Consider the following 25,797-nt stretch of genomic DNA (forward strand, 5'->3'; position numbering starts at 1 on the left):
TTGATTTATACTATGAATTACAAAATAGCTAAATTAACAAAGGTAGTCATCAAATGCATATTTATTTTCACTATATCAAATCCTTAGGACTAACGTACTTATGTAGAACAAATCCCAGATTGAATTTAAAAAAAGTAGGTAAATAAATAAATCCTAAGCTCTAGTATGTCAAAATCAAATCGTAGTTGTACGAATGCAAGTGATAGGCATTACGTTTCGTTTTTACAAAATTAAGTAATTGAAAAATTTACTTTCAATAGTATTACATAATATTTATTAATATTTAATTTATCTCCATTCCTTTCTTAATATAATAAAAAAATAACATTGAATGTAACATTAAGTAAAAATATACATGCAATGTTATAAGTGTATTCCGTTCCTATTTTCTGATCGTAAGTATTAATATGCTGGAATGCATATCAAAACATGAAATAGGTTATAAAAAACTGTAGCTTTATACGTCAAAGAATTACTTCTCAATTTTATATAAAATATTGTTTTCAAACTATTTCTAAAGTAAATTAATCGTCGATTTGATATAATGTTACAAATGAAACCACAAAAAATATATTTAACATAAAATCGTCAACGTTTTTATCATACATCAACATTCCCGTTAGGCAACATTTATGAGAGGCGTTAATAATACGAATTTACCTATACAACGCTATCTGTTATTAATACCTATTTTTTTATAGTATAGATTAAAGAAGTATATAACTATAAATCGGGAAGAAGTCATTGAATTAAATAGTACACGTAAGTAAAGTTATTATTTTACAAATTATTTATATAAGGCTTTTTAAAAGTACATTAAAAAGCTTATGTTATAGTAATAAATATACGTTATATATAATAATGTCAAGATTGTTACCTAGAAGTATTCGTTTCGGTGACTAAATTTATTTCAACAATATTATTATGTAGTTGTAATGGTCACTATTTGGCGAATTATATTTATTAAAGCACAACTTTCGCTCATGACAAAACGTAAAAACGTATACTTCCTAAGCTAATTTAAATTTCGATTGTGTTCTATATCACACAAAAATTAATAACAATAAAAACTTTAAAAACAGTTTTGGTCCTTTATGTAAAATTAACTAGCTTTACTAGAGATTTTACAAAACTTGTATTAAGTATGTTGCATCATTGCATATATATGGAAAAATTTTCGTATGTTATCATATGTAACAGTATTATTTATTATATCATAATATTTTTTTTATATTTCTTTAACTGTTATTAATTATGAACTATAACTATAATCCTAAGTAAATTTATAAGAGTAATGTGTAGTTATTATTAACAAACAGGCTATATTCGCAGCATTTGTAAGTAAACTTGAACAATTTCTTATGTAGAAAATAAGTCATTGTTTGTAATGTACAATAAAAAAAAATTTGATGTCTAGAAAAGGTGTATCATTGATTCTCATACTGGTTTTTCTGTATCTGGAAATTCTAAACTAGCAAAGGCTTGAGGCTTGAAAGGTTTAATAAAGGTCTTGAATAAAAATATTGTTATTTGATTTAGTTAAAGATTGACAGTCATTACACGATGAACAACCAACATATAAAGATATTTGGAGTATTTTCTAATAATTAGAAATTAGCCTTAGTAATTTACATTTTACTTATTTTCTCTACTTAGGTGTGTTTACATGTTATTTAAGCCTGCCCTAAGGATTATTAATTCTTATATTGCGAATGTACTACCAATTTTGTATACTAAGATGTTATGTCTGCTTCCCTTGTCTGCTTTGCACTGAAATTTGACAATGTTACAGGTTTAATGAGATTGAGTTCAACAGGAGAAATAAAGCTAAATAAAAAATACATTTACCACACATATAAAACCACAGGAAAAAAATTAAATTATCTTTATTCCATATTTAAAATCTGTTTCAAAGCTTTCTCGTAAAGGATAACATAGATCCTACCACATAAGGTTACCGTTACCAATACAAATTAAGTTTTTGATTGATATTTTTTACTTTCCAGCACAAATCTAGACTTCAGCTGTCACCATGGCTGATGATATAGATATAGAGGAACATGATGTCTTAGACAATCCACATATCAAGAATATCTTTCCGGATATAACAAATATCAAGACTGAAGTGATTGACTATGAGGAAGGTAATGATTTGTTATGGCTAATATTAATTTATCTATTTGTAATCATTGTTCTCTAATCAACTTATCACTACTTTTGATATGTATTTGAAATAATTATTTACTTTCCCCTCACACATAAATAGGCCCCTTATGACTAGCCTAAGTTATTAGATTCCTTCTAAGGGGTAGGAAATTCGAGAGACTTAACATTTATTATACTTTTGGTACTGGCATTATTAACTAGTTTACTTAATTATTTTATATATACTTGAGGGTAAGGCCTTAATGCATTCTCTAAATTGGTGTTTTTTTTATAGTATTGGTTGGCAGACGAGTATATAGGCCACCTGATGCTAAGTGGTCACCATCACCCATAGACAATGAAGCTGTAAGAAATATTAATTATTCCTTACATCGTCAATCCATGGGAACTAAGATGTTTTGTCGCCTGTGCCTGTAGTTACAATGGCTCACTCACCCTTCAAACCGGAACACAACAATACTGAGTACTGTTATTTGGCGGTAGAATAACTGTTGAGTGGGTGGTACCTACCCAGACGGGCTTGCACAAAGCCCTACCACCAAGTGTATATTTATTGCCATTGTGCTAAATATGTATATACCATAATACTCTCCAAGATGCATGGAGTGTTGATAATGTTGTCCAATTAATATTTCTTACAGTGCCAAATAATGTCATAAGAGCCATTTCTTTGCCATATTTTATAATATAATCTTATTTTTATAATAGCTTACAAGATTGTTATACAAAAAAAGTATTAGTATAGAAAGGTGATAACCTCCTGTATAGACAGGTTCGAATGATATTGGATTGACATTGGATCCAATTGATAACATTAAACATTATTAATAAATCTATTTGGTACCAAAACTAGAAACTGGACTAAAGGAACTTTTACAGTAGTCATTCCTTAACATAATATCCCAAACAATAATTAGCAAAGCTTACTTATTTAACTTCTTTGGTAGTGTAAATAACAATCCCTTTTAAATTCGTGAATATATGTTTTCAGAAAATATTGATTTCGATAATGAGAACTACGGGGTGCTCCAGTATGAAACCGACCCTGAGGACCTCGAGGACGAAATCCCTAATTTATATCAGAACAGAATAATCCTCGGATCAAAACCTTGTGCGTCCGACTCGTCGTCAGACGATGAAGAAACTGTGCCAAAACTTCTGGAAACTTTTGTGGTGTTGGAAGACTGGGGTATTCTACTGGCAAACAATCCCTGTTACTGTCATAGCTGCCAGATTTTATTTCCCACCGAGAATGCGCTCGACTCCCACAAAATGACAGCGCACTCGTTCCTTATAGCAGTCAGGAATAACAAGGCGATTAAGAGTACAAGCAAAAGTTCCATTTCTGCCAGATTGAAATTCGAACCGGATTTGGAAGAAACGAGCGACAATCTCTGCAATCATTGTAATGTCGTGTTTCCAGATGAGATAGCTCTACTGAAACACTCATACGAATTGTTGCCAAGGAAATTTGCATGTGACTTCTGTGATCTAGTGTTCGAAAGTGAAGTGTCGTGTAATATACATAAAATGGTACATTCGAGCGTTGAATGTTTCCGCTGTCCTATTTGTTCGTGCTACTTTAAATATGTGAATAAATTATTGAGTCACGTGACGTATCAGCACCGTACTGAGCTCGCTGATATACCGGAGCGCGTGATAACGAACTATAAGTGTGCCTTCTGTGTCGCGAAGTTCAAAAACAATAAGAGTTACAATGGTCACATACTGTACCACCATCCAGAGTTCTATAACAAAACAGAGGACCAAGTTGAAAACGATAAGTTCAAGTGTCTTCCTTGTAATATAACATTTCCGTCTGCCTATTCGGAGAAGATCCACCGGGCCGCGCAGCATACAAGTAAACCGAATGACGTCATCAATCGTCAGATAAAATTGGAACCAATGTCGCCCAAGAAAATTTCGCCTCAAAAGATTGACTTAAATCGACGACCAATACCAAAATCGACTTTGTTCAAATGCAATAAATGCCAACTGCACTTTGTATCGTGTATCGTTGCAGTCGAACACACGAAACGCTGTGTGCTTAAAAAGGGGGAGTGGAAGTGTAAGAAATGTCGACGTTCATTCAAACTGGTCGATCGTCAAAGTCATACCACCCAGCATAAATCGAGCGATCGGTTCAAAGTTATAACGATTGAAGACGATACTCTGAACAAACTAGTGTGTCGGTGTGTATCCTGTAAAATTTGCTTCGATGAGAGAACTCTGCTGAAATACCACATAAACGGCTGTATGGGGAGCAATTCAGTGCAGTGTAATTTATGCAATTTTCGTGTACACGAGCATGCGATTACGAAACATAAAAGAATACACAATGAGTTGGGTTCGGAACAGTTTGTCGTCGTTGATTTCGTCAGCGCCGATCAATTGACAACGGTGAAACCCGAAGTGATGGCGTTAAGTCGTGTTAAGAAAGAGCCACGTCAGATGAAGAAGGAGAAGTTCTACTACTACTGCCCCACATGCCAGTGTTTCATGAAGGTGAATAAGTTACCAGACAAACATAACATTGGGAAATGCAACACGGATCTCATGAAACGTATTTGCAAGTTGTGTGGTCTCAAATTTTCGACCAAGAGCTTTCAGACGCATAAAAAGGAGCACAAGAAATTCCCCCACCTAAAACTTCGTGATCTCACTTTCAAGAACACGCAGAGTTTGAAGAAAATCAACCCACCGTTTCCAGATTTCAAGAAGTGTTCCAATTGTAACGTGAAGTTCTTCAGTGGTATGGCTCTCAAGAGCCACGTGTGTGACGTCGAGGAAGCTAAGATATGTGTTTATTGCGGTGAAAAGTTCAGTGACCTCGCGTATAAGCTACACGTTCCATTTCACGAATATTGCGGCGCGAAGAAGCAAGTCTTCACCGAGAATATACCGGAATTGATAAAGAAATACGAATCTCTAAAAATCGTCTGGAATATTCTCTACCTCTGTGAAATCTGCGACACGATTCTCGACGATTACGACGAAGTAGTCGAGCATAGTCAGAACCACTTTTGTAACATGGAAAGCTACAATATCACTATAAATCGTTGTTCGATATGCGATATACAAATTGTCAGCACGTGTTACGAGAAACATAAACAATTGCATTTAGCGAACAGTGTCACTAAAAGTTCCTTCAAAATTCTTCGATACAACTACGATGCACTTCTAACTGACGATTGGTTTGACATATTTAAAGGATTAGCGAAGGAGCAAGTTGATCAGATTTTAAATAAAAGCAAATATAAACACACGAGGAGTGTACGAATGGATTTGTTGGTTGATGGGCCGATTGATTTGACGATTTATCAATGCGTTGTATGTAAAATCATCGTTGATTGTAACGCAGTCGCCGAACATGCCCAGAATAGTTTGAATTGCGTTAATCCGATCAAATTTAATTGCTCAATGTGCCACTTAAGTTTTTCAACGAAAACCTCTCTGAATAATCACTGCTATTTGCACGAAAAGCATTTGATCACAAATAAAACGTTCAGAATTATCGCTTTCAATGATGAGAAAGATCTGTATGTAAATGATTCGTTGAGATCGAAGATGAATCCTGAGAGTCTCAAGTTTATTCGGTGTCAGCATTGTGGTAAACTTATAAACAAATCAAAGTACAAAAGACACGTCGAATATCACACTTACATGGCCAAGAAAACGTCAAAGGAAGGCAAGAATCAGCCCAAGTTCTTAGTTCGTTCCAAATACAAAAAGGCCGATCTGTCAAAAGTACACAATTTCTATAAATGCAAAAAGTGTGGAGTGTGCGTTTTCAGAAGTAACGTCGTGAAACATTTCTGCAGTACAAACAAGCAGAAGAAACAGTGCACGAAATGTCATCTGTGGTTCAGATCGTCGCATATGAACAAACACCTAATGTATCATGATAAATTTAAGCTCACTAAATACAATATCAACGTTTTTCTATTTAAAAATGGCAAAATTGAAAGAGAACGCCGCAAGGAAGACCAGGTGGTCCTGTATCAGTGCTCAGACTGTTCCGTATGTTTGCATAGAGAAATGAATATAAAAAGGCACATATGCATCAGTGATAACTACCAGAAAGTATGTCGGTTATGCGAAATGCCATTCCATTGTTCTCGCATGCAAATCCACGAGAAATTCCACGAAGATAAGCATTTCACGAAGAGTAATGTACTTATAAAAACGTTCAAGAGCAAAGATGTACTGAAAAAATACCCACAAAAACCAAAACCAGCAACTCATTTGACGATTGCAAAATATAGAAAAGCAACAGTGATTTCGAGGAATACGAAATTTACTAAAAACAAACCAAGAACCGAGGAAAACGATCCGGTATTCCTGAGATACGCACACGTGAGAAACTTTAAATGTAAAGAATGCAATTTGCTTTTTGTAACGCCTTCCGCCTTACTGGAACACTTGACCACCTGTTCGACGGACAATTACGGCGTCAAATGTGACTCATGTGGACTTATTTTCCATCAATCAATGATAAATATGCACAAGAATTTGCAAAGATGTGGCCCACGAGGCGGTAAATTATTTATCGTCACCATAGACGCCAAAGATGGGGATAAATATGACGATACCAAGTCTTTATATCGTTGTAACAAGTGTGGTATACACTTTACATCATTCAGAGCCATGTTTAATCACGTCAAAAGCGATCACATCATTGTTTTGAAGCCTGTGAAATGTGATGTTTGTAATCTTTTGATGTCATGTCACAGTTGTCCGAGGCATAAATTAATCCACCATGACAGACATTTAGGTCTATCTGATCTCATAATGCTCGACGTAGTCGATATGAGTTTGACTAAAGCTTTAAAAGATCAATCGAATAAAATAGTTAATATTGTCGATCATGTAAATGATGTGGATGAATCCGATGCTGAAGATAAACGAGCTATCAAAAGGAAAACTTGTGTCGACGAAGAAATACCCAATAAATATATAAAACTGAGTACTGTTTCAGAAAAAGCGGTGACAAATTTCATTGATGAAATTTACAATTGTGAAATATGTAATCTGAACTTTTTACATAAGAGAACATTGGAACGCCATATCAACGAAGGTCGTCACAATGAAAGGAAATTCAATTGTCCAAAATGTAAATTGATATTCACTCAAAATTCATTGACGCGTCATATTAAACTTCACCACGATGCAGACGACTTATCGATTACTCATTATGAAAGGAAATCGTTACCCTCTGATCGTTTAGAATTCGAAGTAAATAGAAGTGTTAACAAAGGATTGAATAATGAAACGAATAATGAATTAGTCGATATCGACTGTGATCCTGAATTGGATGAAACTGATGATAAAAAAGTAACTGTTAAAAGACAAAGCTGTATCGAAGTTGAAATTCCCAAGAAAAATATTAAACTAAATGCGTCTTGCTCAGAAAAGACAGTGCAAAGTTCACCTAGTAATAGTCTTATTGAAGAAATTTACAAATGCGAGATCTGTAACCTAAATTTCTTACATAGAAGGACGCTTAATCGTCATGTATACGAAGGTCGTCATAACGAAAAAAAATTCAAGTGCCCCCAGTGTGATTTAATATTCACGCAGAATTCATTAACGCGTCATCTTAAACTGCACCACTATCCAGATTATACCACAACACAAATTCGTAAAACAGCTAGTCCAAAAGTAATAGATAAGTCCGTTGATGATGCTGAAGCGAACGTGAATGTTATTCAATCAGTTGTTACTGAAGAAGTTAAAGCTGCGACAAATTTCCAACAAACAAATAAAACAGTAAACAAGCTGTACAAATGTAGCGGATGTGACGTTTACTTTACGTTCGCGGATGCATGTCAAGATCACGTGACTAATCACGTATCACTAGACCCAACAGAGTACATAGCTTGTAAACTATGCGATTTGCAATTTCTATGCGAATATCTCGGAAGTCACATGAAAGGCCACAGAGAAAAGACTTTCAGTATAGACGAATTGATCGTCGAAGAATACCATATTAATGATGGAAAAATCAAAGTTGATACGTATTCCGCAGCTGACAGATTGAAATCGAAACTAGTTACGACGACGACGCATTTCGATACGGAAGATGAGAAAAATGAAAAAGACGAGAGCACAGTTGATTCGACTGGCTCTATTACGGAATCTAAAGCGAATTATCTCGATGACGCCATTTCGAATGACGACAGTCCAAGTAATGATGCAGAAGTAAATAAAGATGGTAATGATGTCGAGATCGTAACAGCGCCTAGTTCAGAAGCAGAAAATATGTTAGAAGTTAAGAGTACCTCTTTAATTTCGTCGGATATATCTTGAGATTAGAAATATTATTTGATCGCTGTTAGATATACCTCTATCGATTGTGATTCATTAAATATAAATAATATAAATCTTCAGAGTTATATTGTGATGACACAATGTGCTTATACAGCCGGTAGATCAAATAAGACTGCACGAGATTTAGAATTTCGTAAGCACTGTAATCCAGTGAAGTTTAAAAGAAATCTTACGTAGTATGACTGTTAAGAAAGAACAGAAAATACAAGACTTATATCGTTTCTAGAACTTTCTAAACTTTGTTTTAAAACGTAAAAGATATATGAAAACTAAATTAGTATATTTTTGATTGAAAAACGATATTTTTTTAGTGTTAAGTTTAAAAGTGTGGACTAAAAGGATTGTGAGAAATACAGAAGGTGTTTAACTTCTCGATTCAAGCTTTTCTTAGTCGTAGGAATAAGTGATTTGGCCCTCGAACATTAAAATGTTTGGAGTGATAACCAAATCATCGGAAATTTGATTTGAAGAACATTTTACACATTTTTGTCGACGATATTTATCGAATTCACACTCAATTTGATACTAAATGTACTTGCGATTTATTTCTATAATAGCAAAACTGTCAGACCATTTTTTTCTGTCGTGTAAAATATACCGAAACCTTGTCTGAAACGCGTCGCTTCTATGAGCTTTATGTATATTGGTTTTGTAATTAGGTTATGCAATACAATAAAATGTCTCATTTGATTGTAAAAATTATGTTTAGATTCCTGCATCTTGTCGCATTTTAGTCACAATAGGTAACACTTTCTTAGACATCATTTATGTTACCATTATAAATTATATCAGAACCCAAAAATGTATTGAACTATTCTATACAATCATATCAGAAAGAAAGATGTAGCCTACTTCAATGCAAGTTGGAAAGAGATAGACAATTCTTAGATTTACGTATTTCATGTGAATTGCTAATAACTAAGCTATAGTATATGGTACTGCTTATTTACAATTCAATTTCACCCAAAATTTGGATCAGTTTCGTCGACCTTCGTCATTTCATCTCAAAATAATAGTGAATATCATAGATCAAGATCGACCTAAGGCTAAGGTTACTCTCGTAACACTTAATAACCATTTAAACATCACTTATAATCTTGAGTGCCATATGAGATAGCCCAGGACACCTAATCTACTACTACTACTAAATATCGAAGCATGACTGTTTTCGTATTGTGATCGATTTAAATAACTCTAATCGGTCAGTTGCGATTAAGTCGGGTTTAATTATTGTGAGGAATTTTTGAAATTGGATCATTCTAGATAGAGGAAAGTATAATGACCGTTAGAATTTATAATTGACTCCCAGCTGGGTTATTAAATTAAATAATAACCAGTCGTTGCCCGTCCATTGTCATGTGTTAGGCAAAAAAGTAGTCGTCCTTCCTTGGAGTTTAAATTTGCTGCATACCAAATATCGTTAAACTCGGTTCAGTGGTTTGGTAGTAAAGGGAGAAGATAGGCAGAGTAACTATCACATTTATGATATTAGTATATATTCGTTTTAATAATAATTATGTCTCAATAGTCAGAATAAAATGCTGAAACAAGTGCCAAAAACAAAATTGAAATTGTGCCATTTTGTTTTCTACGAGGTGTACCACGTGATATGAATGCGACAAGATAGGTTTATTATGTTCGATCGCTTTTATTGTTGTCTCTCTCTCTCGAAACGAACTGTGAGAGAGCTCGTAGATTATACTTTAGTTATCTAAAATATGAGCGTCAGTTAATCATTTACGTCAAAAATGTGATGCATTTTTTTAGTATGTGTTGTTTTATATTAATTTGATTATTAATTATTTAATTTATAAGAAATATACACGACAATGTCGATATGACTATGTTGATAAGATGGTTTCATTTTAAAATTCGTTAAATATTAAATGACAATGATGACTGTGTTGTTGTGGTCTTAGAACTAGCGCGCACTGGTAACTTTTGTCACGGTATCTGTTTCGTCACTTTTGTCGAGTCCATGAATATGTATGGAAGTGCGCGCACGTTACGACGTGACAATTGGGTGACATTTGTGTCTGCACATATTCACGGACTTGACAAGAGTGACGAAACAGTCACCGTGACAAAAATCACCAGTGCGCGCTAGTGCTTATACAGACAGGGCAGAGCAACTATTCTGTAACAGCTAATTCGAAATTTGTCGCAAATTTTCTCACTATCGTAAGTGAAAAGTGATATGCACAGGGATGGATTAACCTTATTGGGCATCTAGGCGAGGCATATTTAAGGACCACTTACTAAAACGGTTTATTTTCTTTCATAATTATAAATATACCATCTCTATTCAAATGGAAAATTATATGGCTTCAACAATTTTATAAACAATGCAATTTTGAACCTTATTTCGTATTCATTAACTTACCAGAATAGGGGTGGAGACCTAAGTAGTTGCCTATACCGCCAAATCGATCAACCTGCCCTATACCTATATCCGACATTGACTTTAATTCTTATCGAAAAAGTCACTTATCACTGTTTCACGAATCGTGAAGTGAGTTCTTATGGAATAGTGCTGGAGATCTAAAAGTAATACCTACCCCTTGTCTGCTCTGTCGAAATGTTTTGAAGATGTATTGCAGCATAATAAACGCCAATTAAGAGAACGTGTAATGCGTTTCTAAGAATAAGTTGTTGTACAATTTTAATTATGTTAAAGCATATTTAGTCTTGCTATGGTATTTCATTGATAGTCCTATAAATATAGCTTGTTTTTGTCCTTTTTGGTGTTAGGGTGGTGTTAAGGACGAAAGGTCCTTTTCCGTAGTTGACAATGTGAATGCAAAATATCATAATGATCGATTGAGCAGTTGAAACGTATATTAGTTTAGATTTGTTTGCGATCGTGACAGTTATGACGTCATTGTTGACCTGTTGGTACATTTGTGCAAAGTATCAACCAATCATGACTTATTCTACCAATAAGCAACAGTAATGTTGTGTTCCAGTTTTAAATGTGAATTATCTGCTTGACCACAGGAACGAGCAAGACAAAGTTTAAGTTTCAAAATTATTGCCGTATCATCGATCACTATGGGTGGTTATTATGTCGCCCTCTTGACTTATCTAATAAGCATTAACGAAAAACTATTCGTTATCCATCATCATGTTGTGTTCTACATATGCATACATATTTGTATGAATATAACTACTAAATATATACCGACATATTTAGTAATCTCATTCCGAGGAGACTGAAAACGTAGAATCATCCTTAGATGGCTATAAGCTATTAATTATTTGTATATTACCTATATTTTCCTTTTTTTTTTAATTTAATACCTATCGAATCTGATACATAAGAGCTAGTTTTAAATAAAACCAATACTTTCGACTATTTTGCAAGAGTACGTCATGTAGTCTGAACAAGCTATATTTGTAAGGAATTTTGTGTTGCAGTGTTCACAGTATGTTGTTAATGAGAAATGACTGAATTGGTCTTACCAGAAAATCCAATGAGCCATGATATACTTTTTTTTAACCCTTTTTTTAATCATGTACAGTCAGGGAAAGCAAACCTTCGTCACTTTTCAAATTCATTCCTTTATCAAGTCTTAGATTCTTAGTACGTTTTGGATCTACACATCAAATTGCGACGCAACATGTCACTCTCGATCGGTAAAGCAGATTATCGCTCACACTGAGCACACGAAAATAGATCTTAAGGTGACGAACCTTTTCTTACCCAGACTGTACAAGAGACGTGAAATCTTAGTTCCCAAGGTTGTTAATGCATCAATATTGTATAATTAGTAAACTCCATTCAATATGTCACTTTTCCTTTATCTTGATTAAAATTTTCCATATAGTTATCAATATTGATTCTGTGATATGTATCAACACACATTCACCATTCATTCTCTGTTGGGCATATTTATATTTGTTTCAATAAAATGACGGTATCTTTAAAGCCTCCTGACTAATCACTGGACCTGCCTACGGATGGGTGAAGATTTGTTTAGCTCATACTATTTTGTGTCCTACTGGACTTTTCTAGTAAAAATCTAAAGTTTTTCCGAGACCCTAGCTGAACTTGCCTCTCAAAGTTACTTTTCCATTGCGATTTTAGTCCTTCCTCTACGACTCTCAACATTAAAAACACGATTTTATTAAATAATTTAAAAAAATATATATCTTTCTCATTCTGACGTATAGGGTTAGAAAGAGACGTCTGTACCAATATGATATACGTATATGTCACCGAGATCTATGAATAATTATAATTTTAATTATCTCAGAAATAAATGCCTTAATAGATTAATAAATTTTATGTAATTGCATGTGTAAATTAAATAAAAGATTTCAATGTTCTAGTTGGTAATTTTTTTAATGTTTTTTTTTTGTCATGTATTTGTAAGGCTTAGGATTAAGATGTAAGAATACTCTTTTTAAAGTTGCATTTGAATAAAAAAAATGTTGAATTTGTTTTGTAGTTTCAATGTTATGTGTTATACTAGCTCTCAAAATTTTTGTTTATGGTAATCGTATTGAAATCCGATATGAAGTTTTAAAATATCCAAGTTTATCTAAAAATAAAAAAGTAAAATAAAAATCCTCTGGTGACAGGAGGGCTGCTTCGTTTTTTGCCCAGAGGATCGGAATTGCGATTCAACGGGGAAATGCTGCTGGCATTCTTGCCACCATTGCACGCGGTCAAGATATATACAGTAACTAGTTTCAGTTCATATGTTTATGTATTTGAGCATTTAATGTTGTTAATTCTTATGTTAATAAATATCTGATATAAGTAAAACTAGCGACCCGACCCGAGTTCGCACCGGTGCAAGGCTAAATATACTACAGAATGTCTTACAACGCTCACAGCTTTTTGTTAGACAATACAAACCGTGATGTCCTTTCATTTTAAATCTGTAATATCTTCAAAAATATTAATTTAAATTACATGCTGTAAGGGCCACATTGACCTATATTAAATGCACATTTTATTTAAGGTGAGGTAAATGCACAATGTAAGTAATTGCAAGAAGCATCTAGTAAAAAAAACTGCATCAAAATCCGTTGCTTAATTAAAGATGCTTCATTTTAGATATTCACAGGGACAGCCAGACAGCGGGAAACGACTTTGTTTTTATACTATGTAATTTAGATTACATTAATAAAGTATAAAAAAAATATCTTGACTTAGCTCACGAGGTTGTCGACATGTGGGATGTGGATACAGCAGTTATTGTGCCGATAGTTGTTTCAGCGAATGGCCTAATGGCCAAGAGCCTCGACAAACATCTTAAGAGGCTCTCGTTAGGCAGCTGGGTCAAGGGCCTGATGCAGAAGGCAGTACTCCTCGGCACGGCGCGTATTGTGAGGAAGTTCCTCTCTTTGGAGCCCTGACCACCGGTGGCTTAGACCCTGTTCCCGCCACTGGTTGGCCTCTGTATTTTATATTTTTAAATATATTTTATACATATGTTTGTATTTTATATTTAAAAATTTAATATTATATGATTAAAAATAAATAAAAATGATATAATGTTTCATTACTCATAAAATATGGTATTTTTTGTTTCTACCTAATGGTAGGTGTAATCCAAAATGTGTCGTACCATTTTAGTATCCAGACTAAATGCGCTATCTTTTAAAGCAACTTGCTAAAGGAGCATAGCACATTTTCTTTACAAGACAGTTACATAAAGATGGATTATGTATTCTTTTTTGCGTAATTGCGTAGCGCAGTAAAATGATTAGTTTTCTAAAACAGAGGTATTTTGTATGTTTTTTGAATTACAATTTATAAAACGGTTATTTAGGCACCCGTTACACAAGAAAAATCTAAATACGTTTACTACTAATATACTAATAAATGTATATTTTTTTAAATTATAAATATTTTTTTTCTTTGTTTTTTTGATAACCCCCATAAATTTCTTTTGCCTTTCACTCATTGTCGGCATGACGTTAATCCTGGGACACCTGTAAAAACACGTAAGTATATACGACTAATAAATAATTATGACTTTAGATGCCGTTAGAAGACCGAACGGACGAATTTATTTCTATATTGTAATTTATAGGCTTTGTATGTCATAAGTAAAAAAGAGTGTAAAAGTAAAGAAATTTCATATTAGCTTACTGGAATAAGTATCTATCAAAACTTGTGAAAATAGGGGATATTAAATGGAACCTAATAATATAATATTATGTGTTGTTTCCTTTGATTTTATTGAACTAGTTTTTTTATTATCTATGTAGTTATTTTGACAGTTTAAACTTCTTCAGTTATCAATGTCATATTTCGCGCCAATTTTGCTAACATTTCGCAAACTAATAATTAATTGCAAAAAAACAAAGTTAAACATTTATTTTTTGTTAAACTATTTGATTAGTGTTATGTGTGAAAGATAAACAAAAACTATGGCAAGGACAAAAGCATCGGTAGGCGCTAAAGGTAATGTTAACTAATGAAAATTATTAGAAACTATTTTCGTATTCTTCAACCATATCTTGAGATGATACGTTATTAAAATTAGCGATTAAAATGATTAATCACTTTAAATATATAATTATTGAGATCTGTGATGTTAAATTTACTCAAATACATATATTTAATTAAATTACGTTTTGCAATCTTAATTAATCCTCAAGTATTTATCCCATTAAAATTAATTTAATGTTCGTACAATTAAATTGTATAAACAAATGTAATAATTGTTGTATTGTATCTATAAATCTAATATTACTGTTATTATTGTTGTTCAATAATTATTTGTTATTATAACTTTATTTGCAAAATATAAATGAATCTATAAAGTTTCTTATCATTAAAATAAGTTCATAAAATTTTACTGTACAATATTCATATTAAAAACTAATAATAACTAGTTTTAGTATTGTTCCCAGTTTGAACATAAGTCAGATTCCATAATGCCAATTCGTGTGTTTACTCCTAATTTTACGGGGAATTACAATGCACAGGAAATTTATAGGGTTTTTAATATGACATAAGGAAGAATTAAAAGTAGGAAAGAAATAAAAAAAGATTTGTCAAATTAAAATTTTATTTGGAATTCTCTTTCCACCAACCCGCATTGGAACAGCGTGGTGGAATTTGTTCCAAACCTTCTCCTCAAAGGGAGAGGAGGCCTTTAGCCCAGCAGTGGGAATTTACAGGCTGTTGTTGTTGTTGTTGTTGTTGTTGGAATTCTCAAACATGGTGTAAATAAAAAACTATGATATTTTTTATTGATTGACCAGGACTTAATATCAAGCTGCTTAAAAAAGAATAAACTTGCTATTTGTTGTAATAATTACTTATATACATAAGAGTTTTTATTTTGCTCCGTGTTTTATATTTTGATTTCTTTAATTTTTTTCTGATCATCAATATAAGGTAATAAATAAAAATTTTAATAAAAAGTAAAACCGACTTCAATCAAATCAATATTTTTTAGTCCTCCTAAGTAAAACGAAATGAAAAATATTAGACTACTTAAAAGTCAATTTATGATTATATAATGTAGTTATAGTTATTGCTATATTTGGAGCCGGTTGGAAAAAGAGGAAAATGTTCTTGTTAATATGAGGGTATTTGTAATTTCAATATTTGGTGACGACCACTTATCATCGTATGGTCAGTCCTACTTACTTTATCAAATAAACTTACTAGTATATATATTTTCCAAATATATTGTTCCGATCTTAGATGCCTTTACAATCTTCTTGTCTTCTCCACGATAAGCATGCAATCAATGCATCTTAATATGAGCTGACAAGTGTTTCATCAGTTTTACCCCATCTGTTCATAAAGAGGCAAACAGAACAATTTGGTGTATTCTTCGCCTGTTTGTAGAACAATTTTTTTTTCATTCTTCAGCTATTGACAAGCTATAGTGCTATTAATAGAAACAAAATGTTTGAGACTATTTACTTAAGATCTCGTTTCGATCTTGATCTGGAGCTAAGATGGCCCAGTGGTTAACAGATGATTGCGGATTCAAACCCAGGCAAGCACCACTATATATATGTGCTTCATTTGTGTTTATAATTCATCTCGAGCTCGGCGGTGAAGGAAAACATCGTTAGGAAACCTGCATGTGTCTAATTTCATCGAAATTCTGCCACGTGTGCATTCCACCAACCCGCATTGGAACAATGTGGTGGAATATGTTCCAAACCCTCTCCTTAATGGAAGAGGAGGCCTTATCCCAGCAGGGGGAAATTTACGGGCTGTTACTTTACTTTACTTAAGATGTTTCTCCAATTTTTTTCTATAATCATGGTTGGATACTGAGTAGCGACCGTTTTCAATAATCTATCTATCCCTTGTTTCAGTAACTAAAGATAACCTAATCTATCCTTCTACCTTTACTTTGTTTTCAATTACCTATCGGCGGTGAGCATTTCCTATCGAAACTAACTATCTGTCCTCCCGATGACAGATAGCTTACTAGAGATAGGAGCGCTCATACGATTCGTGGTTACGTTTCTATATACGTTTGACGTTACTCTCGGATAGACAAAGTTATCTCTAGTAACGTCAATCGCTTATCCGTCAAATTCGGCCGATCGACTTAAAATTTTGAAATATATTTGCTCTAATTTTTATTAATGATGGAATATTGTAGCAGTGATGATAGTGATATGGAATTATTACAAATTATAAATTATTGTGATACAGACAGTGACAGTGATTCCAATATTGTGCGATCACAAAAGAAGTATAAGACACGAATAAATTACACGAATAAGCTAAATGATTACACATTTGCATATCGATTCAGACTGAGCAAAGGTGCTTTAAATTAATGAAATAATTAAAAAATACATAAATAATTAAGCAAACACAAATTGATAACCAACTGAAAACCAAAATTGAAACTTCAAACTGTCAAGACGTTTCGTTTTGTTATTGAGTTTGAATGGATAACATCACCGTGACTTTGTTAAAAAGAATGCAAAATCGCACAAAACAAATACCTAATTACATTTTGATATTTTATTTTTATTAAAATTAATTTATTACTCAATTTGAAATAGTAAACAAATAAAAAATAATTATATGAAAAACTAATTTTGAGCGTGACATTGTTTCGTGGTTATCGTAAAACGAACCATTCGAAGAAGCTATGATAGGTGAGAGGGAAAAGTAATCTATCGTTGGTCGAAGATATCATAGCATGATATCTTGCGACTTGAATGGATGGCACTTATCCTTGATTGTGAAACGCACACTAACGATAGATAAATTCTAACTGACAATCGGGGCTAGCAATCTATCTGTAATCTTGATAGGTTATTGAAAACGGGTGTAGATAGAGTAAACAATCAGAGGAAGTTTGAAAGTGTCACCGATAGCTGAAGAGTTGTGTGGAAGGCGGCCGACCGAAGAAGAACGACCTCCGTGGTCGAGTAGTGTGTATACGGGTTTTATGGGTACGGCTCTCCAAGGTCCCGGGTTCGATTCCCGGCCGAGTTGATGCAGAAAAATCATTAGTTTTCTATGTTATCTTGAGTCTGGGTGTTCGTGGTACCGTCGTTACTTCTGATCTTCCATACCACAAGTGCTTTAGTTACTCACATTGGGATGATTTATTTATATTTAAAAATAGAAGCTGCGCCAATCTCATGTTTTGGGATAAGGGCATGAGGATGATGGTTGAACTACTGTTGAACTAGGTATTAATTAATGTTTATTTCTTATTCAGTGTCGTCTGGTAAAAGCAGTAAAGCAAGATGCAGTGCAGCTCCTACTCCAAGCAGTGCAGCTTCCTCAAGTAAGTTATTTTAGAATAAATATAAAGAAAATATACGTCCAATCAGTGCCGTAAATAGCCTTTTCTGCGCCCTGTGCAAGCTTCTATAACTGCGCCCTATTTAAGCATTTTGCTTATTTTACAAAACATTTAAAAAAGAATTTCAAATAATAAAAGATAGTTTGGATTTTATAAATTCAAAATTTGAAGAAATTAATAAACGAATTGAATGCTGCGAAGGAGAAGTGAATGTTTTATCTCAAAAATGTATGGAAATCGGTAAGCTGTGCAGTTCTGTGGAAGAAATTGAATTTCATAATAATAAACGAGAACAGTGGGCCCGAAAATCTAATGTTGAAGTTTATGGAATTCCTGAAAGAAAAAATGAAAACCTGATCTGTTGTTAGAAACAATTTTTAATAAAACAAACTTACAATTTAATATAAATACGGATATAGACTTCATCACCAGAGTCGCTTCTAAAAAAACCGATGGGAAGAAATCTAAACCAATTATTGTGCGTTTCATATGTAGATGGAAAAAAGATGAATTTTTGTCCGCGGTTAGGAAACTAAAACTGAAATGTTGTGATATAGGCTTCAATGGTAACAATAACTCAATATTTTTTAATGACCACCTCACTAGTCTAAATAAAGCCTTATTGCAATCTGTGAAGAAAGCGGCAAAAGAAAAAAATTATGAGTTCGTGTGGGTCAAAAACTGCAGTATTATGGCCCGGCGTTCTAAAACAAGTCCGGTTTTGCATTTCGTGAAGTCTAGTGATTTAAAAAAAATTGTATAAGTAGCTTTGTTTGTCTATCTCAAATATTTTGTATTGTTTTATATATGTTAATAATTCTGTTTTTGGAATCAAGTATTTTGAGCCCAACTATGGGACGTCAAATTATTTTATGTTACTATTTTGGACACGATTTTGGACAAAAAAAATTATTGATTTTAATAATTAACACATACCTAAATACGCTCTCTCCTGCGAATATATTTATAAAAATTAGTAACATGATATTTATTCTTTGTGTTTACAGTGATTAAAAATTATTCAATTTTATATCAAAATGTACGCGGCTTACGTACTAAAACTAATTCCTTTTTCAGGAAAATAATAAATGTTGATTATGATATTGTTTGTTTAAGCGAAACATGGCTTTGCGAGGGTATTTTTAGTGAAGAACTTTTTGATTCTTGATATTCAGTGTATCGACATGACCGTAACTATGATAAGCTCGGTAATAGTATGGGTGGTGGCGTTTTAATTGCAGTGAAGTCTGACATATCGGTTCGTTCATCATTATCAATTGTGGTTAAAAATCATGCAGCCGAGATAATTAAGGTCTCTATCGCACTTGACTTAGAACCCATATCAAAACGATTACATGTTTATTGTTGTTATTTCCCTCATGGCAGTTACCATAGTGAATCTCTTTGTGATTGTTTTGAACTTATTTCGAATGAAGTATTATTGTATCCTGATGATATTTATTTAGTAGTTGGTGATTTTAACATATCTAATGCTGTTTGGGATAGAGTTGGAAAATTTATGAATCTACGTTATTTTAATGATAACGACCCAGGTATTGATTCCATATTTAATTTTTTAAACTTTTCTGATTTAAAGCAGTTTAACTGTGTTCCTAATGTTAACGGACGATACTTAGATCTAGTAATTTGTAACACACATTGTACAGTATGCCCAAGTGACTTTTATCTCGTTAATGAAGACGCTCACCATCCGACACTTAATATTAAATTAAATCTTTCCAATACTACCCAAAACTTTTCAGTTCCTCGTAAAATTCGCTTATTTCAAAAAGCCAACTATGACGAAATCAATAACATTATAGCCAGAACCGATTGGTATGACTTATTGAGCGCTTGTAATGTTTCCGATGCCGATGAAACTATTAATTCTATAATATCTCAACATGTTCCAACAAAAGTTATGAAAGGCGATAAACATTTCCCCTTTTGGTATTCTCGCGGATTAATCAAAATTATTCGTAACAAATTGCACTTTCATAGGCGATGGAAGATCTATGGCCGATCATCAGACTACGACACGTTCAGTCTTTTACGGGATCATCAAAAACAAGTGCAAATTGATTGTTATGATACATACATATATCAATCTGAGATAAAAATTAATAAAGACAGTAAGTTTTTCTGGACTTTTGTTAAGTCGAAAAAGGCTGCTACTGGTATACCTGATCATATGTTCTTTCGGAATGAGGTGGGTAATGATGGTAACAAAATATGTCAGTTATTTAATGACTATTTTAAGTCGGTTTATGCAGAGCCTGTTACCAGCTTTGGCTCCCCCGGAATAACATCGAGTAATCATGCCTCTTGCTGCAGTAATTTATCGATTGGTTTTGTTACACTGAGTACTAACATCATTAAGTAATATTTGAAAACGTTACAAATAGACAAGGGTTCGGGGCCTGATGGGTTGCCGCCTATTTTTTTGAAATCATGTTATGAATCTTTGGCTTATCCACTTTTAATATTATTTTCTAAATCGTTAAGTTCTGGAATTATGCCCGACGCTTGGAAGCGCTCTTATGTTGTACCAATATATAAGTCTGGTGACAAGCATAATATTGAAAATTATAGGCCAATTTCAAAATTGTAAATTATAGCGAAGCTTTTCGAAAAAATTGTTTATGACCAAATTTACCCTTGTCTTAGGCCAATGTTAATTAATCAGCAACATGGGTTTATAAACAGAAAATCCACGGAAAGCAACCTATGTGAATTTATCCACCATATATCTACTGGAATGGATCAAGGATACCAAGTAGACGTCATGTATACCGATTATTCTAAGGCATTTGATAAGATACCACATGCATTATTTGTACATAAACTTGAGAAATCAGGTATACATGGCGATCTACTTCGATGGCTGTCTTCTTACCTTGAGAATCGTAGTCAAGCTGTAACAATTAAAGGACATACTTCTTCTTTCGTGCCTATATCTTCCGGTGTACTCCAGGGTTCGCACCTCGGTTCTCTACTGTTTAATATATTTATTAATGATATACAAATAGTTTTCGAGAATTCAAATATTCTTCTATATGCTGACGACATGAAAATCTTTAGACGAGTAACTCAAACTTCTGATTGCAAACTCCTACAAAATGACCTAGACAGATTATGTAAGTACTGCTCAGACAACTATTTGTGTTTAAATGTAAAGAAATGTAATGTTATCTCTTTCACTCGTAAAACTAAAGATATTAACTTCAATTACCATCTAGATAACAATATTATTGCACGAGTTACCGAGGTGCGAGACTTGGGTATTTACATTGATAGCAAACTAACTTTTAAGTCCCACATTGATTACGTTACAGCTAAAGCTTTCCGAATGCTTGGATTTTAAAAACGCAAATACTTTAATACTTTTATATATTTAAATAAAACTAATTATAACGGATGAATCGCTTTTGCACTTTGCAGTGTTCGTGGTCACGGGTAGACGGTCTACCCGTGACCACGAACACTGCAAAGTGCTCGAAACGTCGGGATGTTTAAAAATAATCAATATACGCGATTCATCCGTTATAATTAGTTTTATTTAAATGTGTAATAATCGCGAAAATTTAAGACAACATTATACTTTTATATAATTCGTTTGTTAGATCGGTCCTCGAATATTGTTCAACTGCTTGGAATCCCTTTTATAAATGCCATATTATGCAATTAGAGAAAATTTAGCGCAAATTTATTAAACATTTGAGTTACAAGTTTTTGCCGCATAATCAGAATGTTTCACACATTCCATCTTTAGAATACCGTTGCATGGAAAGAGATCAATTGTTTTTATTTAAGATACTTCAAAATTTTGTAGATTCACCCTATCTGTTACAAAATGTATGCTTTAGATGTCCTAAAATTAATACGCGGCATCAGTCCCTTTTTCATTTACCTATCATAAAAACCAAATATGCTCAAAATACTTTTATTTTCCGTGCCTGTGATAAGTATAATAAATGTTTTTCCAATATAGATTTTACAACGTGTACAAAAAAAAGTTTAAGAAAAGAAATTAGTAATGCCTGTAAATTGTAATTAATTAATTTTATTTTTGATAATTTATGTTTAACTCATGATTTTTATTTTTTTTTGTTTTTTGAATAATTGTCTTAATTTTCATTGATCATATTATTATTTTGCTCAATGTCATCAATTTTTATATTTTAATTTTAATCTGTGGTTTCTATTTTGGCCAACGTGTGTTTATATCTACGTTTTATTCTTCTTAGCTCCAAATTAACTTGTAATCGGTCGAAACTTAATTGGTTTATGTATTTATTTTTGTATGAATTATTTTCAATTGATTGACTGTAATACTGTTTGTTTCCCAATAAACAAATAAATAAACAAACAAATGTGTTGCCCATTAATGATAAACACAAAGCCCTCGTGCGCTGCCAAAAAAATGGGCGCGATGTATGTTTTTAATGATACTAGCATGTAAGTTTAAGTACGTTTGTATTGGAATCGAGTACTAGGGGGTCAGTGGAATTTTAACATGAACAAAACGAAAAAACAATAGTCCTGCCCAGTCTGTCTGTTCTTGCGCCCTCGAAAGTCTACGCCCTGTGCCTGGGCACCGCCATATTTACGCCACTGTCTCCAATTACCGATTATCTTTCATCTCGTCTTTTGTGCTGTTTGATACTTACTGTGGAATAGTTGTTAATAAAATCCGGTTGAAAGGACCAATTTTGTAAATGATCTACATTCATATTAATAATTCATTACACAGTACAAAACAAAGTCGCTTACAGCTGTCTGTCCCTATGTATGCTTAGATCTTTAGAATAACGCAACGAATTTCGATGCGGTTTTTTTTAAATAGATGGATTGCTTCGAGATGAAGGTTTTTGTAAATGTAACATTTTTAGCTGTATATTTATTATAAGTATTTTTCACGTGTGAAGCCGGACAGATCGCTAGTATACTAATAAATGTAGAGACGAATTTCTTTTTATACCTAACTGAGAGTCGAGATGGCCCAGTGGTAAGAACGCGCGCATCTTAACCGATAGTTGCGGGTTCAAACCCAGGCAAGCACCGCTGATTCATGTGCTTAATTTGTCATTATAATTCATCTCGTGCTCAGCGGTGAAGGAAAACATCGTGAGGAAACCTGCATGTGACAAATTTCATAGAAATTCTGCCACATGTGCATTCCACCAACCCGCATTGGAACAGCGTGGTGGAATATGTTCCAAACCTTCTCCTCAAAGGGAGAGGAGGCCTTTAGCCCAGCAGTGGGAATTTACAGGCTGTTGTTGTTGTATATATTACTAAAGGAATATACATAAAGCTTACACCAGAAAACGCAGCATTTCGGAGGAGGTTTTAGTATATTATAAGAATCAGAAGTGGTAATTTAATAAAAAAAAAAACAATCTACCTTACAAATCACTTTAAATTTATTAATTATTTATTCAAATAGTAACGCAATAATCTTATTTACACTAATAAGATGACAATAAAAACAATGTGATACACTTAATTAGCTCACGTGCCGACAGCGAGACGTCAGCCAAGCACGAGCGCGAGAATGAAAGTAAGCCTATAGTCATAGAATCGTACGCGTTTTATAGTTTGTAACTGGTGGACTGATTATGGTAGGGATGTCACTCCTTATAATATCATATTTTTAAACAAGTAGAATTGAGTTAAACGCCTAATAAATCAGTAACTACAGGCACATGGGACATACCTACATAGTCCTTAAGGTCGGTAGCGGAATTGAGATGAAAGAAATAATTTGACATTCCTACAGCATTGTGTGCGCAATGTCTATGGGCCGTGGTGACCACTTACCATCAGTGGGGCTCACCCACAAATTCTTGTCTTCATTACAGGTAATGGTGAAAAGTCATCAAGGAGTTACAGTGGGGGTAACTCCGTGTGTCCCCGGGAGACCCCGAAATGGCAGAAACCCATCACCAACTTCTTTATAACGAATCAAAATAATCAATCGCAATCTGAGGGCAGTGACGCCGAAGACAGCAATGCTAGCGGTAAGACTCTTCATCCAGACTCTATTGCCAATTGTACAATAGTTTAAACCTCACAAGAGGTCCATATATCAATGGTACTTTTCAATTATGGTAGTCATTCATGGTGAGAGCCGATATGGCCGCATGGTTAAAACGCGTGCATCTTAGCCGATGATTGCAGATTCAAATCCAGGCGCGCACCACTGAATATTCATGTGTTTAATTTGTGTTTATAGTTCACCTCGTGCTTGGTGGTGAAGGAAAACTTCGCGAGGAAACCTGCATGTGTCTAATTTAATAGAAATTCTAGCACATGTGTATGCCACCAACCCGCATTGGTAGAATATGTTCCAAACCTTCTCCCAATATGTAGAAATGTTATATTTCTGTCACTCGTCATATAAAGATATAGATATATAGAGTTGTCTTAAAGTTTCGCGATTATTACACATTTAAATAAAACTAGTTGGACATCCCGACGTTTCGAGCACTTTACAGCGTTCGTGGTCACGGCTAGACTAAGGTGGCATTTGTCTATTTGAAGAACAAAGAAATATTATTTGAGAAATCGTTGGCGGTAGTTGCAGACCACGAACGCTGTAAAGTGCTCGAAACGTCGGGATGTCCAAAATAATTAATATACGCGATTACAATCCGTTATAACTAGTTTTATTTAAATAGATATATAGATTATTCATTATAATTATGTTGACCAATAGTAAATGTGTACGTATTTGAGCTGCAAAAATTAGTTATATTAGTCACTTGGGAACAAAAAAGAAGTTCTTAATAGTGAAATATCAGTAGCAAAGCCCAATGCTTAGGAAAGATAGATAGATAAAAAAATAGATAATTTAAAAAATGGAATAATTAAATTTAAAATAATAAAAATATTAATTCCAGCGAGCAGTTCCAAGCCGAAACCAAAACGTAACGTAATAGAATCAGACGACGAAGAGGAACAAACAGAAAAACCAATAAACAAAGAACTGGATGAAACCATTGAACTAGAACCATTAACAGGGGAAGACAGTCACAAAATAGACGAATACTATGCAACCAAAGACAAGGGGAAGGGAAAGGGGAAGAAGACAGCGAATAAAGAAAATCTTGACAGTAATGTCAAGAGGAATTCTGTGAAACGGGACTTAGAAGATACATTTGATGATGACAGTGAACGTGTTACTAAGAAGATTAAAGTCAATTAAATTAATCAAGACTTCTGATGTAGTGATGTTCAAGTTAAGCTTTGTATACGATCCCAATGAGGAGATAAGTTAAACAGTGGTTTAAGTGAAGATCTGAATCATTTCTGGTGTTAAATGGATTTTTGAAAGTTAAATAGTTTACTAACGACCGGACCCGGGTGAGCACGGATGCAATATTGATACTAATTATACTACAGAATTTGTTTATTTACTATATTGTCCATGTATTATATACAAAAATCATCCTGTTGAATCACTCAAAATCAAAATCCGTTGCCTAATTTGAAAGATCTAAGCATACATAGGGACAGACAGCGGTAAACGACT

At 33.5% G+C, this 25,797-nt stretch overlaps 2 protein-coding genes across 2 annotated transcripts; both read left to right on the top strand.

Moving 5' to 3' along the window:
* Positions 1-449: 449 nt before the first annotated feature.
* Positions 450-12,907, top strand: LOC124542079 (zinc finger protein 91-like). Its single transcript, XM_047120012.1, has 3 exons — positions 450-762; positions 2,007-2,144; positions 3,158-12,907. The coding sequence occupies exons 2-3, from the start codon at positions 2,033-2,035 to the stop codon at positions 8,473-8,475; spliced, it is 5,430 nt and encodes a 1,809-aa protein (XP_046975968.1). The 5' UTR covers positions 450-762; positions 2,007-2,032; the 3' UTR covers positions 8,476-12,907.
* A 1,865-nt stretch (positions 12,908-14,772) lies between these two features.
* Positions 14,773-25,543, top strand: LOC124542342 (PCNA-associated factor-like). Its single transcript, XM_047120315.1, has 4 exons — positions 14,773-14,917; positions 18,174-18,242; positions 24,125-24,283; positions 25,166-25,543. Exons 1-4 carry the CDS (start codon positions 14,884-14,886, stop codon positions 25,468-25,470), a joined length of 567 nt encoding a protein of 188 aa, XP_046976271.1. The 5' UTR covers positions 14,773-14,883; the 3' UTR covers positions 25,471-25,543.
* The last annotated feature ends 254 nt before the right edge of the window (positions 25,544-25,797 follow it).

Source organism: Vanessa cardui, chromosome 30, assembly GCF_905220365.1.
Source record: "Vanessa cardui chromosome 30, ilVanCard2.1, whole genome shotgun sequence".
NCBI classification, from domain to species: Eukaryota; Metazoa; Arthropoda; class Insecta; order Lepidoptera; family Nymphalidae; genus Vanessa; species Vanessa cardui.